A 17,023-nucleotide genomic window follows, 5' to 3' on the forward strand; every position below is an offset into this window, starting at 1 on the left:
ATAAAGTTGGCACAAATCGAAATTAAATACATTTAATTTAAATATAAGGAAAAAACAGTTTGCTGTTGTTTTATGGGTGCTCAAACACTGGAACAGGCATCTCAGTGAGCCCAAATCTCGCTGACTCTGCCTTGAGTGAAGTGTTTTCAACTAACGTGATCTCCAGAGGTTCCTCCCCACCTCAGTTCTTTCATGCTTCTGTGGTTCTTTTCTACACTTCATGATCTTTTGAAACTCTAGCTTTTGCTGCACAAAGTAAATTAACTCTGGGACTGATTACAAATAGATATACAAAAAAGCTTTCTAGAAACAGGTAGGTGGAAAACAAGGTGCTAAATATTAAATCGCAGAACTCCTTGAAATAGATACCCAGAGCTTCACCAGCTCTTTGGAAATTATATAGGGTAAGTATAAATATTGGTAAGATATGAGACATAAAAAGTTGTGGATGCCTCTACCTGGAATTGTTCAAGACCAGGTTAGATGGTGTTTTGGGCAACCTGGTCTAGTGGAGGGTGTCCCTGCCCATGGCAGGGGGTTTGGAACTAGATGGTCTTTGAGGTCCCCTCCAAGCCAACCCAGTCTGTGAGCAAATACCAGCTGGCTCCAAGATGGAGGCTGTGACCCCATGGGAAGCCCATGCTGGACTAAGCTCTTGGCAGGACCTATGGCCCCATGGTGAGAGGAGTCCAAGCTGGAGCAGGTTTCCTGGCAGGACTTGTGACTCCACTGGGAACCCATGTTGGAACAGCATGGTCCTGCTGGAGCAGGGGAAGTGTGGGAGGAGTCCTTCTGCTGAGGAGGAATGGGTGGCAGAGGCATTTTTTAATGAACTGACCACAACCCCCATTTCCCATCCCCCTGTGCCACCTGAGGGGGAGTGGGTAGAGAATTTGGGAGGAAAGTTGAGCCCAGGAAGAAAGGAGGGATGGAATGGGGTGATTTAATATCTGCTTTTATTTCTCATGACTCTTCTGTTTTGCTTGATAATAAATTAATTTTTTCTAAGTTTAGTCTGCTTTGCCCATGACTGTAACTGATGAGTGATCTCGCCCTGTTCTTATCTCAACCTATGAGTCTTTTGTTATATTTTCTCTCCCCTGGTCAGGTGCGCGGGGGGAGTAATAGAATTGGCTTTGGTGGGCACCTGGCCTCCAGCAAGGGTCAACCCACCATAGATTCTATGATTCTATGTTTTTACTTTGGACGAGGTTGACAAGTACTGGATCAAATACCTGTGATCACTTTCCAAAAGCTGTCTGAGGTTCACGTTATATATGAACAATATGAAAAGTCTGAGATATATCTCAAGGAATTTGAAAACTGCTTATGTCATGATATTACATCCCAATAGGTTGCCATATTTAGTTTTTTATAAATTGTAAGGATGAGAAATCTAAATATAGACAGCTTCCTGAGTTACTCGTATTTGTTTTAACTTTTTTTCAGAGTTCTGCAACAACAACAACAAATACTATGCTTCATTCAGCATCCCAGAATTAGGAGCTAAAAATTATATTACAGAAGTAAGGAAATCCACTAGTGAACAATGCAAGATTAACATCTACCCTATATATGTAGTATATTGCACTACAAAATAGATTTTAAGGGAGGTGTATTGAAAGAGCCATCAAGATACTTTATTAAATAAAACAAAACCAAAAAAGAAAACAAAAATACTTTTTGTTCAAAAGATAAATAACTATAGGTTGCAATTTTATAGCCAATTTCTTGCGGGGAAGAAGAGGAAGAGAGGCTGGAAGGGTTGTTTCATGGCTTGAAATGCACATAATTTGTTTTGTGTTATCCAAAAGTAAAAAAAAATCCACATGCTCTTTTTTCCTTTTAACTGTTGCTACCACCAAAATAAATTAAAAGCATAAGGTCATGGATTAAATGAAACTACTTTCATACAACACAACTAAATGTAGTCAGCATATCATTTTAAAGTGAGGAGGTAAATCAGAACTGATAAGGCAAAATAAAATGCTTTGCTTTTGTTGACTTAGCAGCAGAATATATAGCTCAACTTAAACTTGAACATTCAAGAAATTGTCTGCAAATTAACTAATGCAAGAAGGCAGCACTGTGAAACCTAACATCAGTAGGCTCTATGCAGTGCTGGAAGTACAGAAGGAACAACACAAGTGGAATCTCATGGAAAGCACTGTCCTGGATACATAATTTACACTTACACTCTCCCAAGTAATCATTTTAGTTTAAAAAAAAGAGTTGCAGTAATATACATAAGGCACTTCTGTTGTCTGCATGTATTTGCATTGATTAAGCTTCAATAACAGCCAATTTTTTAAGAAACTGTTTTTTTCCTAATAAGAATGCATACATTTTGGACTTGGCAAGGAAACCTATCAAATGAATTAGTGATGATTCTCAGGTGTTGCTAAGTGGCTGTGATTGAATTGACAGCTCCATATGCTTTAATATCATTCTAAAAAAGGCTTAAGGCACTACTGGAGAAATATGGTAACACCACCACTCTGCAGCAACCCCTTAGTCCTTCACAAGCAGCAAACCTCCATAGGGAACAAGTCACAGCACATGGATGTCTCTGCTGACAATCACACTCCTTTTCCTCTTAATTGGCTAAGGCTAAACTGGGTTCTGATGCCTCCCCTAGTGGATCTCGTTGCTTCTCACCTATTCTCAGGGAATTATACCTAACCTCCTATTTCAGATCTTCAGGTGGAAAAGAAACCTCATTTCTGTTGCTAGAAATCATAAAAGTTTATAGCCACCTTCATCTTCACCAAATCTTTGAATGCAGTCTCTCTCACACTCTCCATTACAGGGCTAGGGATCTCCAGGCTGCGGTGTCTCTGCAAAGATTCTACTGCTCTTGTTACCTTCCCTGAAGACACACAAGTCTTTATACCCCTTCCTCCAACTCCTTCAACTGATAACTCCATGGCCAGGGCCACTGTCTCTAGCTCCGGGGAGGGGCAACAGGCAGTGCCTGTTGCTCAGCAGAGCTTGGACAGAAGTGTACTCTAGTTCTCCTTGTTTCCATCATTGCTGAATCTTCCAATACACTAAGGACAGTTGTTCTAGAAAGTGCCACAGACTTGTTAATGTGATACTCTGTAGAAAGGAGGACACTAAAATTCAGTTTGTCAGTTCATGGCAACCTGTGAAGTTTGGTTCTTTTGGTCTGCAAACAGGGGTAGAATACAGTACGAGGGCCTAAATTATGTTCATATTTCATAAACAGGAAGATTAAATTATTCCTAGATTAAAGTTAATTAAGATTAAAGAAGAAAGGTATATTAATGGGGGGGGGGGAAGTAATTCTCTTTATGATCACAGGAATCAGTGTTTTAGAGACAAGGAATTAAGTTTAAATGTTTGATACTCACAAGACATTCTGTTTCATCAAAACAAAATAATGTCAACAAAATATTCTCAATAGGACTGACTAGACAGCAAAAAAGTTTAGAAAAATAAACGATTTTTTCTTTTAATTTATTTTTTTAAAAAGTCTTAATCCTGAGGAGCCTACTTTATCAATAAATTTCTAATGCAGTATTGGGCTAAAGAATAAAAAATAACAATCAGAAGCCAACTTTTTTACTGCTGTCATCTCAATTGTTTTCTTGAAATGGAAGATAACTGGAATTAAATGCTGAAAATAACTATGGAAATATGCTGCTCTAACTACTGATATAAATGTTGATATAACTACGGAAAATATGAGGTAGATTCTATTTCTATGAGGTAGATTCTTGGGTACTCTTACATTTCATTGTTTATCAAGATATTTCCTGCATGAAATCAAACATAGTATCTTCAGGTCTCTAAATTTATCATTTACTATATCATTACCAACATTCAGTCAAGAAAACGATTTTTATTTTCTGTTTTTTAGAAGATGAAAGATGACCTATGAAAGAAAAAACTTGTTTTATAAATAAATTTCAAATCTGAATGTGCTTCCCTCCAAAATACACCTATAATGCGTTCTGGTTTTGTAAATTATTCATTCCATTCTAGAAAGTAATCACTGGTTGTTTCTTCAGATATTTTGCTTCCAGAAACATTAACAGACAACTGAATGAGAACATCCATTTTAAAAGTATACACTTTGATGTTGCATTGACTCTATTTTTTAATCTAAATCCCAACTGCAATTTTAGGAAATATCTAGAGAATTTATATTTTCTTGAGGATTTCTAGATTCTTGAATCAGCCTGTTTACTCTTTATTCTTCCTCAGCCTGAAGCTCTACTAGCGGCTGCCAGTTAGCTGATATTTTGACAACTTTGTTGTTCTTCAACTGTATAAAATACCTTAATCTACAGATTTGTCCCAGAGTGAAATATCCATGTTTTTAAAAATATAATATGTTGACTACGTTCCTGAAGGAATTACATTATTCACTCTTCTATATGCTACCAGAAACATTGCTATAATAAATAATGACCTGTAAGTTTATACAATGTTAAAAGCTATTTCATAGCATAAGTCACAAAACTAGGTCCTAAAGTAACAACAGTGAAGTGTTGAAAGAGTAACCAGTAAAACTTTCAGTACATGAACAATCATTTGCCTATTGTACCTCAAGGATAGGGCTCCAGTTGAGAACTGATGAGCTCATGAATACCATCCCATTCCTTGAAACTGTTGCTGGAGAAGCATTATCAATATTATGAGGTTCAAAGAGTATTTTGCAATTTGGTGCCATAGGTATCCGATCTCCATTTGCTAGTGTTAGAGTTTTGTTATCATCCAGGACAGAATTAAGATTCTCAATCCAAATAGCATCAACTGGACCATCAAGAACTATCCAGATATGGTCACCTATAAACCAAAATAACAGATAAAAGTACCTATGGAGAAACATCAAGTTTGTTTCAAGGATCAGTTTTTTCTATCTGCAAACAAATTTTGAAACAATTCTGAATTCACACACACACCAATGATCTCAGACTTTAATACAATTACCATTTCCATCACTCAATTTTAATTAAGTACTTCATCTTGATAATAATTATCCATTGCTCAGTATATAAAGTGTCATCAGTGTAAGTAATCAGTTTGTAATAATCTGAAATAGTTTTATGGATCCAGTCTTCAATGTAGTCGTAAATTTTGCTTATTTCAACTTACATAAAACAACATAAAAAATAGAAAGTATAGATCTATTTAAAACCACCATTCATTTCCAAGATTGTGCAAATGTAGTGAGATTAAATGAAATGAACACTTGAAAAATCACTTTCTCAAATAGCATGGTCACTTTCATAAGGAAAGAGGTCATAAGGGGAAAATTCCTGCTGTTCACTCCTTCTTGTAAACTTGATCCAGTTGTCTTTGAAGGTTTTTCAGCTCTTTCCATTTAGTGCCAGAAATGTATCTTAAAGCCTCTGTTTCCTAGGAGGGTCTGGGTCTATACTGCTTACTTCACTTGGGTACTGAGCAACAGGCCCTAAAGGAAGAGGCCCTTGGATTCTGACTCCCCTTCCTTTAGGGAGTAGCCAGCCCTGCTGTGCATTGTTATACAACCCTTTGGGGAGAGATGGTCCCATTCTCATCTGCCTTCAAAGTCCTTACTACACAGGCCTAGGTGGCATGATGCATTACAAGGTATGAACCAAGAAGGTTCTGGATGAGAAACTTCCTCATCTGAGCCAAATAGTTTTATATTTAGAGACTTTTCATAGATACAGTGCAGGCATCTCAAGCATGAGATGATCTGGAGTTATCTTCATAAAGAGACATTACAGAAGTGTTGCAAACAGTGAATCTGAGGAAGTCATGTGAGTGTGCTAATTTATATTTTATATTGAGGTGAAAGATTTGAAAAATCAACAGTTATGCTATGCTACATTCTCAAGGACACTACATTTCTAGATTTGAAACAAAACCAACAAAATTAAATGCAAAAGTATTTTCTATTTTTAAATCCATTTGTATCCTTAAAGACTATGATTTTTTTTAATGAAAACTGGCAGTGCAACAAATGTTACGATTGTCTCTTAAGGACCAATGATAAGGTCACATACTAATATTCAGACAAAAGAAGCAAGAATCCATCTAGCATCAAACCATCAAGGCCTCTGTTACTTAAAACAGTAGTGTTAGACCACATGCCACCATTATTTTAGGCAGAAACTGGTTGCCTAAATAAAATTATCTAGTACCATTTGAGATGTACTATAGTATATACAGTGCTAGTAGGTATGACACAAAGGAGATTCACACCCTTCTAGCATGGCAGCTGGAGACCATGTAGAAATCCTGACAGCATCAGATTTTTCAATTGTATACCAGTACTGCCAAAACTGACTCTTACTTTTCTTCCATACGTGGGTCTATCATTTGAAAGAGGGATCAGCAAATCCAGTGAAACAGTATGGACTACACATTTTGAACATGAAGAGTTGAGTACAGAGACTATGCAACAGACAGAAACTTTTGAAAAAAAATCTGCTAATGTACTATAGAAAGATGTCCTGCAGCTTGGGGAGTGTGGGACGGAATTGTTTTTCATTATACCTTTCTTGGCTCTTAAAGTTTTTCTCCAGAGTGTTGAAAATATTCCATCTGTCCAGTCATTTGTTGCCACATCGAGACGACCAAACATTTGCGGAGCAGTTATAGCTTTAGGATTCATTCTCATTTCACGATGTGGCTGTCCACAATCTATGAAGGCAGATTATCAATTAGTTTTGGTATTTGCTTTGTCAAAGTTCTCTGACTGTTCAAATTAAACATCATTGCACCCAAATGTATGGCTTAATATGCATTCATTATTACAGTAAATTGTGTATTTACTTGGAAAACTTATTTGTTGCTATACATTAATTTGTTAATTGCAGCCATCAAAATTTGAAGTAGAACCAAGTTCTGAAACTTTTGAAAGTATAGTTCACGTTTCATAGATTTATCAGGAACAGAAGACCAGCAAGGTGAAATTTATTCAAGGTTTACTTTAATATTTTGAAGGCTTATCAAGGAATAGAGTTTTAAAGCCTTTGGTTTGGATATACTTTTTAAAAACACAAATACCAAGTACCAGACAGATGCTCCACATGGCTGACTATTTTGGTTTTCCCCACTGGGGACTTGCATGCATCTCAGAATAGGCAAAGTATACGATACGAAGTCTTTTAGGCAGCTACATTTTGTCTAACAATACCATTATACCATTATTACCAAAACCTTTATATTGTCCTCATTAATGACAGCTTAAAAAATCCTATGCCAGAAATCTTTAGAAAAAAACCAACTTAATCAGGACCCACTATTAAGATCTTGAAAGAGCAAGCTAGAAAAAACTATTTTAAAATCTTAATTTTAATACTACTAGCATGTTGTCTTGGTGTTGGTTGGGATGGAGTTAATTTTCTTCCTGGCAGCTGGTATAGTACTGTGTTTAGGAGGATTTAGGTTGAGAATAATGTTGGTAACACTGATGTTGCAAAGTGGTGCTTACACAGATTCAAGAATTTTTCAGCTTCTTACACTCTGCCAGTGAGAAGCATGAAGGTCCACAAGAAGCTGGGAGGGGGCACAGCCTGGGGAGTTGATCCAAACTGGGTAAAGAGATATTCCATATCATATGACATCATGTTTAGCATATAAACTGGGGGAAGTTGGACAGGGGGCAGTGGTCACTGCTCAGGGACTGGCAGGGCATTGGTTAGTGAGTGGTGAGCAATTGGTTTTCATTTGCATCACTTTATTTTCTTAGGTTTTATTTCTCTCTTTGTTATTTTCCTTTTTTTTTTTTTGCATTATTGTTGTTCTTGTTATTATGTTTCCATTATTAAACTGTTCTTATCTCAACCCACAAATTTCCTCACTATTATCCTTCCAATTCTCTTACCCATCCCACCAGGGAGACCGAATGAGCAGCTCCATGGCACTTAGTTGCTTACTGGGGGTTAACCACAATACATCTGAAATAGAAGCCTGGCAAATCATGTAGTTTTACATTTCATGAGGTTATGACAGAAGATCAGCTTGAAAAAGGTATTGCAGTAGCTTTATCTTAGTAATAGTTCACATCTCAGTATTACAGAAATATAGGAAAATAGAATAATGCAACTATCAGGGATTTTTTTCCTAAATTGAACAGTCATTTATGCTGCAATGTAGAGCTTATAGCATTTCTGAACCACACTAAGGTACTACATGGATGAAAGACTGGGTGAACCATTTTTCACATAAACTATCCATTTCTGGAAAACTGTATAAGCAGCCTACTGAAGCCTGTGAAATACAGTAACATAAGAAAACCTCAAAAGTGATGGTTTTTCTCCCCCAGCTATGGCCTTTTACTTTCTTAAGATTTAGCAAAAGGTCCTCCACTAATATTTTCATTCAGAAATACAAACGACAAAACCATGTACTTGTCAAGCATCCAGACAGGATGCAAAATGAATATCCCTTGAAGATTTTGTCACTTCCTAAACCAGGAAGTTTCTCCTAGCAGCAACAAATGATAGAGCTAGTTACTTTATGTTGCAGACATGTCTTGTGAATTATGTTCAGAAGGACTAAATACTTATGATTGGGGGAAGATTTCAGCGCTACCCCAGCCAAAACTGGGAGATGCTTTAGTCAATTGTCCAAGCTGTATACCCAGATAGTACTTCTCTTTCTCAATGTTTCTAGACTAAGAATTTCTAATAAGCACCATAATAAGGAAAACAAGATATGTATTATATGACTTCGAATGTCAGGCATTTTTAAGCTTTTAAAGATACTACCCATGTGTCACGGTTTTGCCCCAGCCAGCAGCTGCTCTCTCTGGGGGAAAGGAAAGGGAGATGGAAAAAAAAGAAATAAAGGCAAACCTCATGGGTTGAGATAAGGATAGTTTACTGGGACAGCAAAAAGAGGGAGAAAGAACAATACCAGGACTTTATAGCAAAATACACAGAACTGGTGATACACGATGCAGTTTCTCGCCGAACTGCACAACTCAGGCTGTACAGCTCAGAGCCATCCTGGAGCTGGACTGTTCCCAAACTGCACATCCTGGAGCCATGCACTCCTCCCCCACCAGCACCCTTTATGCTGAGCATGATATCATTGGTATGGAATCGACCCTTTAGGTGAGTTTGGGTCACTTGTCCTGCCTGTGTCCCCTCCCAGCTTCCTGGGTGCCCCACCTTCTCGTTAGCAGGGCAGCATAAGGAGCTGAAAAGTCCTTGACTGCTTGGCAACATCGATGTGTTATCAGCACTGCTCCATCCAAACTCCCAAACACAGCATCACACCAGCTTCTTGAAAGAAAATGAACTCTATCCTAGTCGAAACCAGGACACCACAATAATTAGTACCAAAACACACAAATTGATTATTCTGGTAATATATTACCATACTGAAATAATTGATGCTTTCTACAAAGACACTACATGGTTTAAAGTTCACAATATGACAGTTTAATAAGTTTACAACAAAAATACTCACATACCTGTCAAGGCTTTCATTAAAGTGTGGATGCAAGCAGTTTTTCCCGCTCCACTAGGTCCCAGTGTCATCAATCCATGTCTTACTTTCTGGGTTTCAAAAAGCTGAATAACTTTCAGTTTCCAAGGAGGATGACAAACAAGTCCAGCTTCCTCCACCTATGGATAATGACAGGAGACCAAATTGCTACTAATTTAGTGCACAAGATATTTTGATGTTTTAAAACAAAAATACTATCTTCAGAAGATATACTCTCATAAAGGTTTTGTGTCTATAAATAAACTGTTAGGAAAAAGAAGCATTCAAGATGAACCATCTAATTTTTTAAGCTGTTCCTAGGGTTAAAACATCATTTTAAGGAAAGACAAGAATTTTAGAAACACTCTTGCTAGCCTTCATAGCCACACAACATTTTCAGATCTCAGAACAGCTGCCTTTTTATGACGACTTGTGTTTCTAAATGCTTACACTAGCCAAACATTTGTCTGTAAAACATTTTGTTAAATATTTCTCAGTGGCAGACAGACCACTGAGTAACTTCTTAATATCATCCTTCTAAGAACAGATATAGTATTTTATAATCAAGTATCATATTGTTTAACACTTTTTACTAGTTCCAAGCTTAAAGAAGTTCTCACTGTAATAGTATTGCTGTTGCTTCTGAAAGTGACTCAGCTGGAAGTGAATGAGAAAATTTCTAGCAAGCAGAGAAAAACTGGAACTATTTCTTAAAGATGCATAGCTACGCTTCCTGGTCAAAAAAAACCCTAAAAATTCAAGATCATGTTATAAAAGCAAAGCTCTCAAAATAATAATTATATTTTACTTCAAGTATAATTTCTGGTTTTAAACTATATTCCACCAAACACCTCAGAGATTCTTGACAGTAAAAAGAGGACTAACTTTCTACCAATAAGAGAAAACTCGTTTTTTACAATTACTGTCACATAGTCAGAACTATGGAACTGACACTACTACTTCCTATATTACTTGCATATCTAAGCTGATGACAGTTCAGCTTATTTATTTTACTCTGAAAGGAAGCCAAGAACAGAAGGCAGCACAAGATGAATTCATCAGCAGCAACCATGAAGTACATGCTGCCACCAACTCCTCATCACCATGAAGAACACCACTGTTGAAGCACAGGAGTTCGCAAAGCACAACAAAGACATCAGATGCACAATAAAAATCTGTTATCATTTACTTCTTAACAGCTGTCACAGCTGACACCAATCCAGTCAAGCTGCCTTTCTTTCCAGCACAGAATATAGGCTTCTGACTTGTTTCCGGAGACCACATATATACAGTAATATATCCAAAATCTAATGATGCACTGACAGGACAGGATGTATCTGAACCAATTTCTTTCTTCACATAAAACAAAGCTGTCATGTTAGCTATTCCTTAACTGTATTCCAATGCCATCAGTAAAGTTTTATATTTTCTTAGCAATTTCTAAAACTCATCAATTCTATGATAATTTTGTAGACTAGGTGTTTCCCTTATGGAAAAAGAATTATGTTCACAAGCAGACATGACACATTCTCAAAAGATTCTCTGTTAACAGATTTATATATGTACTAAATCTGGTGGGGATGGAGTTAATTTTCTTCATAGTAGCCCATATGGTGCCACGGTTTAGGTTTGTGATCAAAACACCCTGGATAACACACCAGTGCTTTGGCTATTGCTGACCTATATTTCCACTGCTTCAAGGTCTTCTCTGTTTCTCACACTGCCTCATCAGCAAGTAGGCTGGGGGTAGGCAAGAGACTGGGAGGGAACACAACTGGGAGAGCTGACTTGAACTGACCAAAGGGATACCCCAGACCTTTGAATCATAGAATAGTTCAGGTTGGAGGGAATGTTTGAAGGTCATCTAGTCCATCCCCCCTACAGTGATAATAATCAAATAGACTCAATAGTAAAACTGGGAAGAAGTTTCTCATAGGTAGCCATTGCTCAGAGATTGGGCATCAGTCTGCTGGTGGTAAGCAATTGCTTCTGCATCATTTGGGGTTTTTTGTTTTGTTGGGTTGGGTTTTTTTCCTTTTCATTTATTAAACTGTCTCAATTTAGACCCATGAGCTTTTTTACTCTCCTTTCCACTGCCAAATCTCTCACCCATTTTCTCCTACTGGGGGAAAGTGAGCAAAGGACTGGGTGTTGGGTTAGCTGCCAGCAAGGGTCAACCCACCCTAACATATAAACATAGAAAAGGCTTTAATTCATGTAACAACTATTTCTTCATTATGATATTTTTTCCAGCAACTCCTGCCTCCTTTCCCTAATAAAAACAGTCCTCTTGAACTTGATCCTATCCTAACCTAGCTGATTTCATTATAGTGAGCAATTATAGCTCTGAAAGCAGAGTGAAGAGCTCCATTCAATAAAACCTTGATTTATTCCAAGACAAAGATGATAGACTACCATTTCTGGTTCCAACAGATTTTAAGTTTAAACAATATGAGAAAAATATGCCAAAATAAGTTAACAAATTTTTCAAACACTGTGAGCAGTAAAAAGGCACCATGAGATCTCTAGATCTGAACTTTTGATAAATTTTGTTTTACACAGGATAATGACAGTGCCTAAAGCTCTTCAAGTTTCCAATGCTGCTTCAGTATGGGCTGGGATTATATCCAATTTAAAAGCAATTGGTAATAATTTGTTGCTAAAAGGGTTGACAATGTATCAGGCTTCATAGATCACCAACAACAGAGCTGTGAAGACTGTGTTATTATGACATCTTTTTACTTTATATGCAAATGAAAATTTAAACCATGAGACCGAAGTTCGTTATAGCTTCTCCTAATAAAAAGCTTAATTTGTGAGTCTTTTTAACAGGTCAACTGTATAAACTACAGAAAGCAAAACAGATTTAAAAAGATTAGCTGACAATCCAACTCTTTGTTGTCATGAAAGCCAGAAGACGACCTCTTTAATTGTATCTAGTCATATTAAGTATAAGTAAACAAGAAGTCATATACTCAAATTCTTCAGAAATGTACTTCTGATTTTCACATTTTTTTCATTTTTGAGGTTTTTGATGTTTAATTTCTTTTTTGCTCTTTAAATGTTACATAATTATCTGAGGAATTATTGTAATTATGGACTTTAACGGAGGTGATCATGAAGTGTACATTAAATGTTAGCCTTCTATGTCCCACTGATGTTCTTAAACTGGCCCTACTGAAATGGTCCAACAGATGTAATGGGAGATGAAATAGAGGAAATAACATTTTCTGTTACGATTGTTAGACTTTATACAAATATTAAATCCTAGGCCATATAGGACAAATGTATGTACACACATTTTTCACACTTGTCCCTATAAACAACTCACAAAAAAACCCACAGACCACCACTGTCACATTTCAGTTATGTCAAGAATAAGGTTAATATTAATATGCCAATGGTACAGATTTACAGAAAAGCTTACACTTCCTCTAAATAGTAAAACATTTTTACCAGCTGAGTAGATTCAACACCAGTAATTTTCATAGATGTCACATCAAGATAGTTATGCCTCAGCAGCACAAATCAAGAGATACATTACCTGTTTATCGATGGCAGCTTCCAGTTCAGGATAGCCTACTTTATCAAGTTGTATTTCTGGAAACAGATCTTCAATTAAACTCAGGAATAATGGTTCATCATCATCAATCTAGTGAAAATCCAGGGAGGGGTGAAACACAGGTTAAAACCTGTTTTATTTATTCTAGCATCCTAACAGAAAAATTCCCCAACTTTTGCAAAGCTAAATAATACCTGAAAACGTAAGGAACCATCTGTTGTAACCCTTTAGGTGCTAAACATTCTAGCAGGACACAGCAGGAAGAGATCATGTGATGTTTCCAGTAATAAGAAGTTGTTGAAAATAAAGCACTAAGATACAGACTTCGTTTATAAAGAAGACTTTAGCAAAAATATAACTTTTTAAGACAGATAAGATGGCACTTATTACTAAAAATAACAGATTACTTCAATACAGTGACTAAGTACTTTAGGTCAAAGGTGTTAAACAAATTACTACATAGATCTCTATTTGGTCACATACTTCTATAGGTAGCCAGGGAAATGTGTAAGAAATTCTGAACAATTAAAAGTGCTGTGGTTTAACCTGGACAGTCAGCCAAGCCCCACAAAGCCGATCTGTCCATCCAACCCTCCTTCCCTCACCTCATGCAAGGTACTACGAAGAAAGCTAACTCTGTCCCAGCCAAAACTAGTACCCAGGATGATCCAGAGACTGGAACACTTCCAAGTTAGCCTCCATGTAAATGTTATATCCAATCTTCTAGCAGTCACATTACCAGATTTAAGTTGCATTTCCAAAAAAAAGCAACAAACCCACATAGCTCCAAAGTACAGTTTGGAGCTCAGAACTTACTAGTTTAGACAGGTTCATGTCTCTCAGCACACGCATGACAATGGTAGATTCAGTATCTGTAGGATTTGCTCTTTTTGCTGCTCCTAATGTACGTAGCACTGACAATATATTCCGCAAGCCAAAATCATAATGCACCTAAGAGATATACAAAATTTGGGAAAAAAATGTCCCCGATTTAATAGGGATAAAGTGGGTTTTTTTTGTTGTTTAAGATACATATATGCATGAGAAGTGGTACATGTGGCACAAATGCCTCCTAACATCCAATGGCTAGCCTTTGAGTGTATGCCTGCAGGCAATTTAATTTCCCTCCTCTGCTACAATCTACTAAACTGTAAGGTATGACAGAAAAAGTAAATGTGATCACAAGTCTCTGAACCCAGATTAGGTTCCCAAAGTCTATTAAGAAATAAACTAGCAGTAGTATTTTGAATTCTCTGTGGATTTTGGAAACTGACTTCATTTGAGAAACATATAAACAAGTGCAGCAGCACAAAACAAATGCCTCTCAATACTCTCTGTAAGACCAACTAATATATAAGCCTTTTATTTGCATCATCACCATTCAATGAAGCTAAATCGTAATAATAAGCAAAGTTCTCAATGACAGCCTTGTTCTTGTACAAAAAAAATGTAGCAGGATTTAATCCTTCAGGACAGCAGAGGGTTACAGGATTAAACTGCAAGTGTCATTTAGCTTATGTAGTGAACATGAACTTTTCAATTTTTTTCATAGAGATACTAATAATTTGTGACATCATATATAGTTCTTCCCTAAGATATTTTTTCCTCATATAAAAATAATCACCTGCTTTGACAGTTGCTCTTCACACAGCTTGTACAGTGTAAAGAATTTCCTTGCCAATACAACATTAGCAATGAAACCACAACTAGCCAACTTGACGCGAATTATGATTTGACGATCGGGAACCATCATCGCCACCGAACGGAAGTTGATCTTCAAGTTTTCAGGAAGTTCTTGACGTCCAGCATATCCTGGATTCTGGAGAAAACAGTTTTGAAGTTGACTGCACTTTGCACAAACAGAAGACTCAGCAAAGGAATGTGTAATCTGGTTAGACAAAAAACCTGCATTTTGGCTTTAAAACATGTATTTGCTTTATATGCCCTGTTTTTGACAGATACTTCCACCTATATCTCTGTATCAAGATTATATGGTAAGATTTTGATACTGGGGCACTACATGGGTGGCTTCTGCAAGAATCCCTTTGAGGCTTCTGCCATGTCTGATAGTCAATGCCAGCTGGCTCCAAGATGGACCCACTACTGGCCAAGGCTGAGGGCATCAGTGACTGTGGTAGCACCTCTGGAATAACACAGTAAGAAGCGGGTGGGGAAACACACATGCAGAAGCCATAAGACAGGAGTGAGAATATCTGAGAGGAACAACCCTACAGACACCAAGGTCAGTGAAGGAGGGGGAGGAGGTGGTCCAGGTGCCAGAGATTCCCCTACAGTAGCCCCTGGAGATGACCATGGTGAGGCTGCCTGTTCCTCTGCAGTCCATGGAGGGTGATAGGGGAATCTGTAGCAAGCTGGAGGCTGTGACCCTGAGGGAAGCCTGTGCTGGAACAGGTTCCTAGCAGGATCTGTGGCTCCATATACCCTGGAAGGGACCCACATTGGATAAGGTTGTGAAGAACTGTAGCCCATAGGAAGGAATCATCTTGGAGAAGTTAGTGGAGGACTGTCTCCCATAAGAGGAAATAATGCTGGAGCAGGCGAAGAGTATGAGGAGTCCTCCCCCCTGAAGAGGAAGGAGCAGAAGAGACTAAGCAGTCCAAAGATGAACCGACTGTAATCCCCATTCACCATCCCCGTCTGCTACTGGAGGGGAGTAAGTAGAGAAATCAGGAATGAAGTTGAGCCCAGGAAGAAGGGAAGAGGCGAAGGTGGTTGGAAGATTTGATTTTATTTCTCATTACTTGACTCAGATTTGAATGGTGAAAAATTAAATTAGTTTTTCTCAAAATGAGTCTGTTTTGCCCATGATGGTGATGGATAAGTGACCTCTCCTTCTCCCTTATCTCAAACCACGAGCATTTTGTTGTATTTTCTCTCATCTGTCCAACTGAGCAGGAAAGTGATAGGGCAGCTTTGGTGGGCACCTGGTCTGCAGCTAGGGCAAACCCACCACAAACTCTATGGCCTTTTTTCAATACTTCTAGGAAAAAGCACACTTTGGGAACCAGAATGTAGCACGCAGAAGTAAATCTGACATTAACAACTTGCATTTGCAGCGCTGGCTGCATTTGTTAACTGCATGGGCATTATATTATTGAAATAAGACCCTGTAAACTATATTTGTAGTAATGGTCAATATTCTCACACTATAAGTGAGTTCTAAGAGGTGAGTGACATGAGTTAGCAAGTACATTCAACATACCAGGTTAGAAGTGATTATTGGAAGCCATCACTGACATACTAGAAACCTGCTGAATACTTACCATAGTAAGAAAGATGCCAAATTCTGGGTTCATTTCCACGTTATCTCCATCAGTAAAAAGAAAGCTTTTTTTACGTTCCTTCTTACATGTCAACACAATTGCAATTTGCTGTGCAGCTACTGATAGTACTGGTAAATCAATACGATTGAATTCATCGAAACAACCCCAGGAGCCAGACTGAGCAAGACCTTCAAAGAGAAAAAAACCTAAGTATGTGACCTTTCTGTTGTTAGCCCTTTTTTTAGTGCAATTCTTAAGTCAAAAATCAGGTTAATCTACCTGTTCCTCCCTATCACCCAAACACACCCCCCCTCTAATAAATCTATTAAAATATGATGGGTTGTCAATAATTCATTTCGCATTTGAAAATTAATAACAAAGTTCCTTTCTCCTGGAAAGAAGTTAGGGGTCAGTCTGTGCTATAACTGCCTTTTTTTGGGGGGGTAGGAGGGAATCAACACAGCCACTTGCAACAATGCAATCATCAAGGACATCCACTTGATCTGTAATTCAACGTCTGCCATGAGTGACATCATCTGCATCTAACTTCAGTGAGCTGTGCCAATGGTTTTTAACACACATACCGCTTGCTATTCAAGCACTTTGTTCAACTGATAAGAATTTCCATGTGTGAAGGAGAATCAATCGGAATCAATTATTTTATGAAAGAATATATAGAGAGACTTAAACTGTCGTATGTTTTCAGACATTCCTATTTCTT

At 37.6% G+C, this 17,023-nt stretch overlaps 1 protein-coding gene across 1 annotated transcript in view; it reads right to left on the reverse strand.

The window, feature by feature from the left end:
* DNAH5 (dynein axonemal heavy chain 5) overlaps positions 1-17,023 on the reverse strand; it is a gene marked incomplete at both ends in the record, with an annotated part of 131,271 nt that overhangs the window by 54,206 nt on the left and 60,042 nt on the right. Inside the window, 7 exons of the mRNA XM_084260383.1 lie at positions 4,574-4,815; positions 6,514-6,660; positions 9,443-9,596; positions 13,001-13,108; positions 13,835-13,969; positions 14,643-14,837; positions 16,303-16,490. Coding sequence (XP_084116509.1) covers positions 4,574-4,815; positions 6,514-6,660; positions 9,443-9,596; positions 13,001-13,108; positions 13,835-13,969; positions 14,643-14,837; positions 16,303-16,490 — 1,169 coding nt within the window. The remainder of the gene's footprint in view (positions 1-4,573; positions 4,816-6,513; positions 6,661-9,442; positions 9,597-13,000; positions 13,109-13,834; positions 13,970-14,642; positions 14,838-16,302; positions 16,491-17,023) is intronic.

Source organism: Gallinula chloropus (assembly GCF_964237585.1).
Source record: "Gallinula chloropus genome assembly, chromosome: 2".
Lineage (NCBI taxonomy): Eukaryota > Metazoa > Chordata > Aves > Gruiformes > Rallidae > Gallinula > Gallinula chloropus.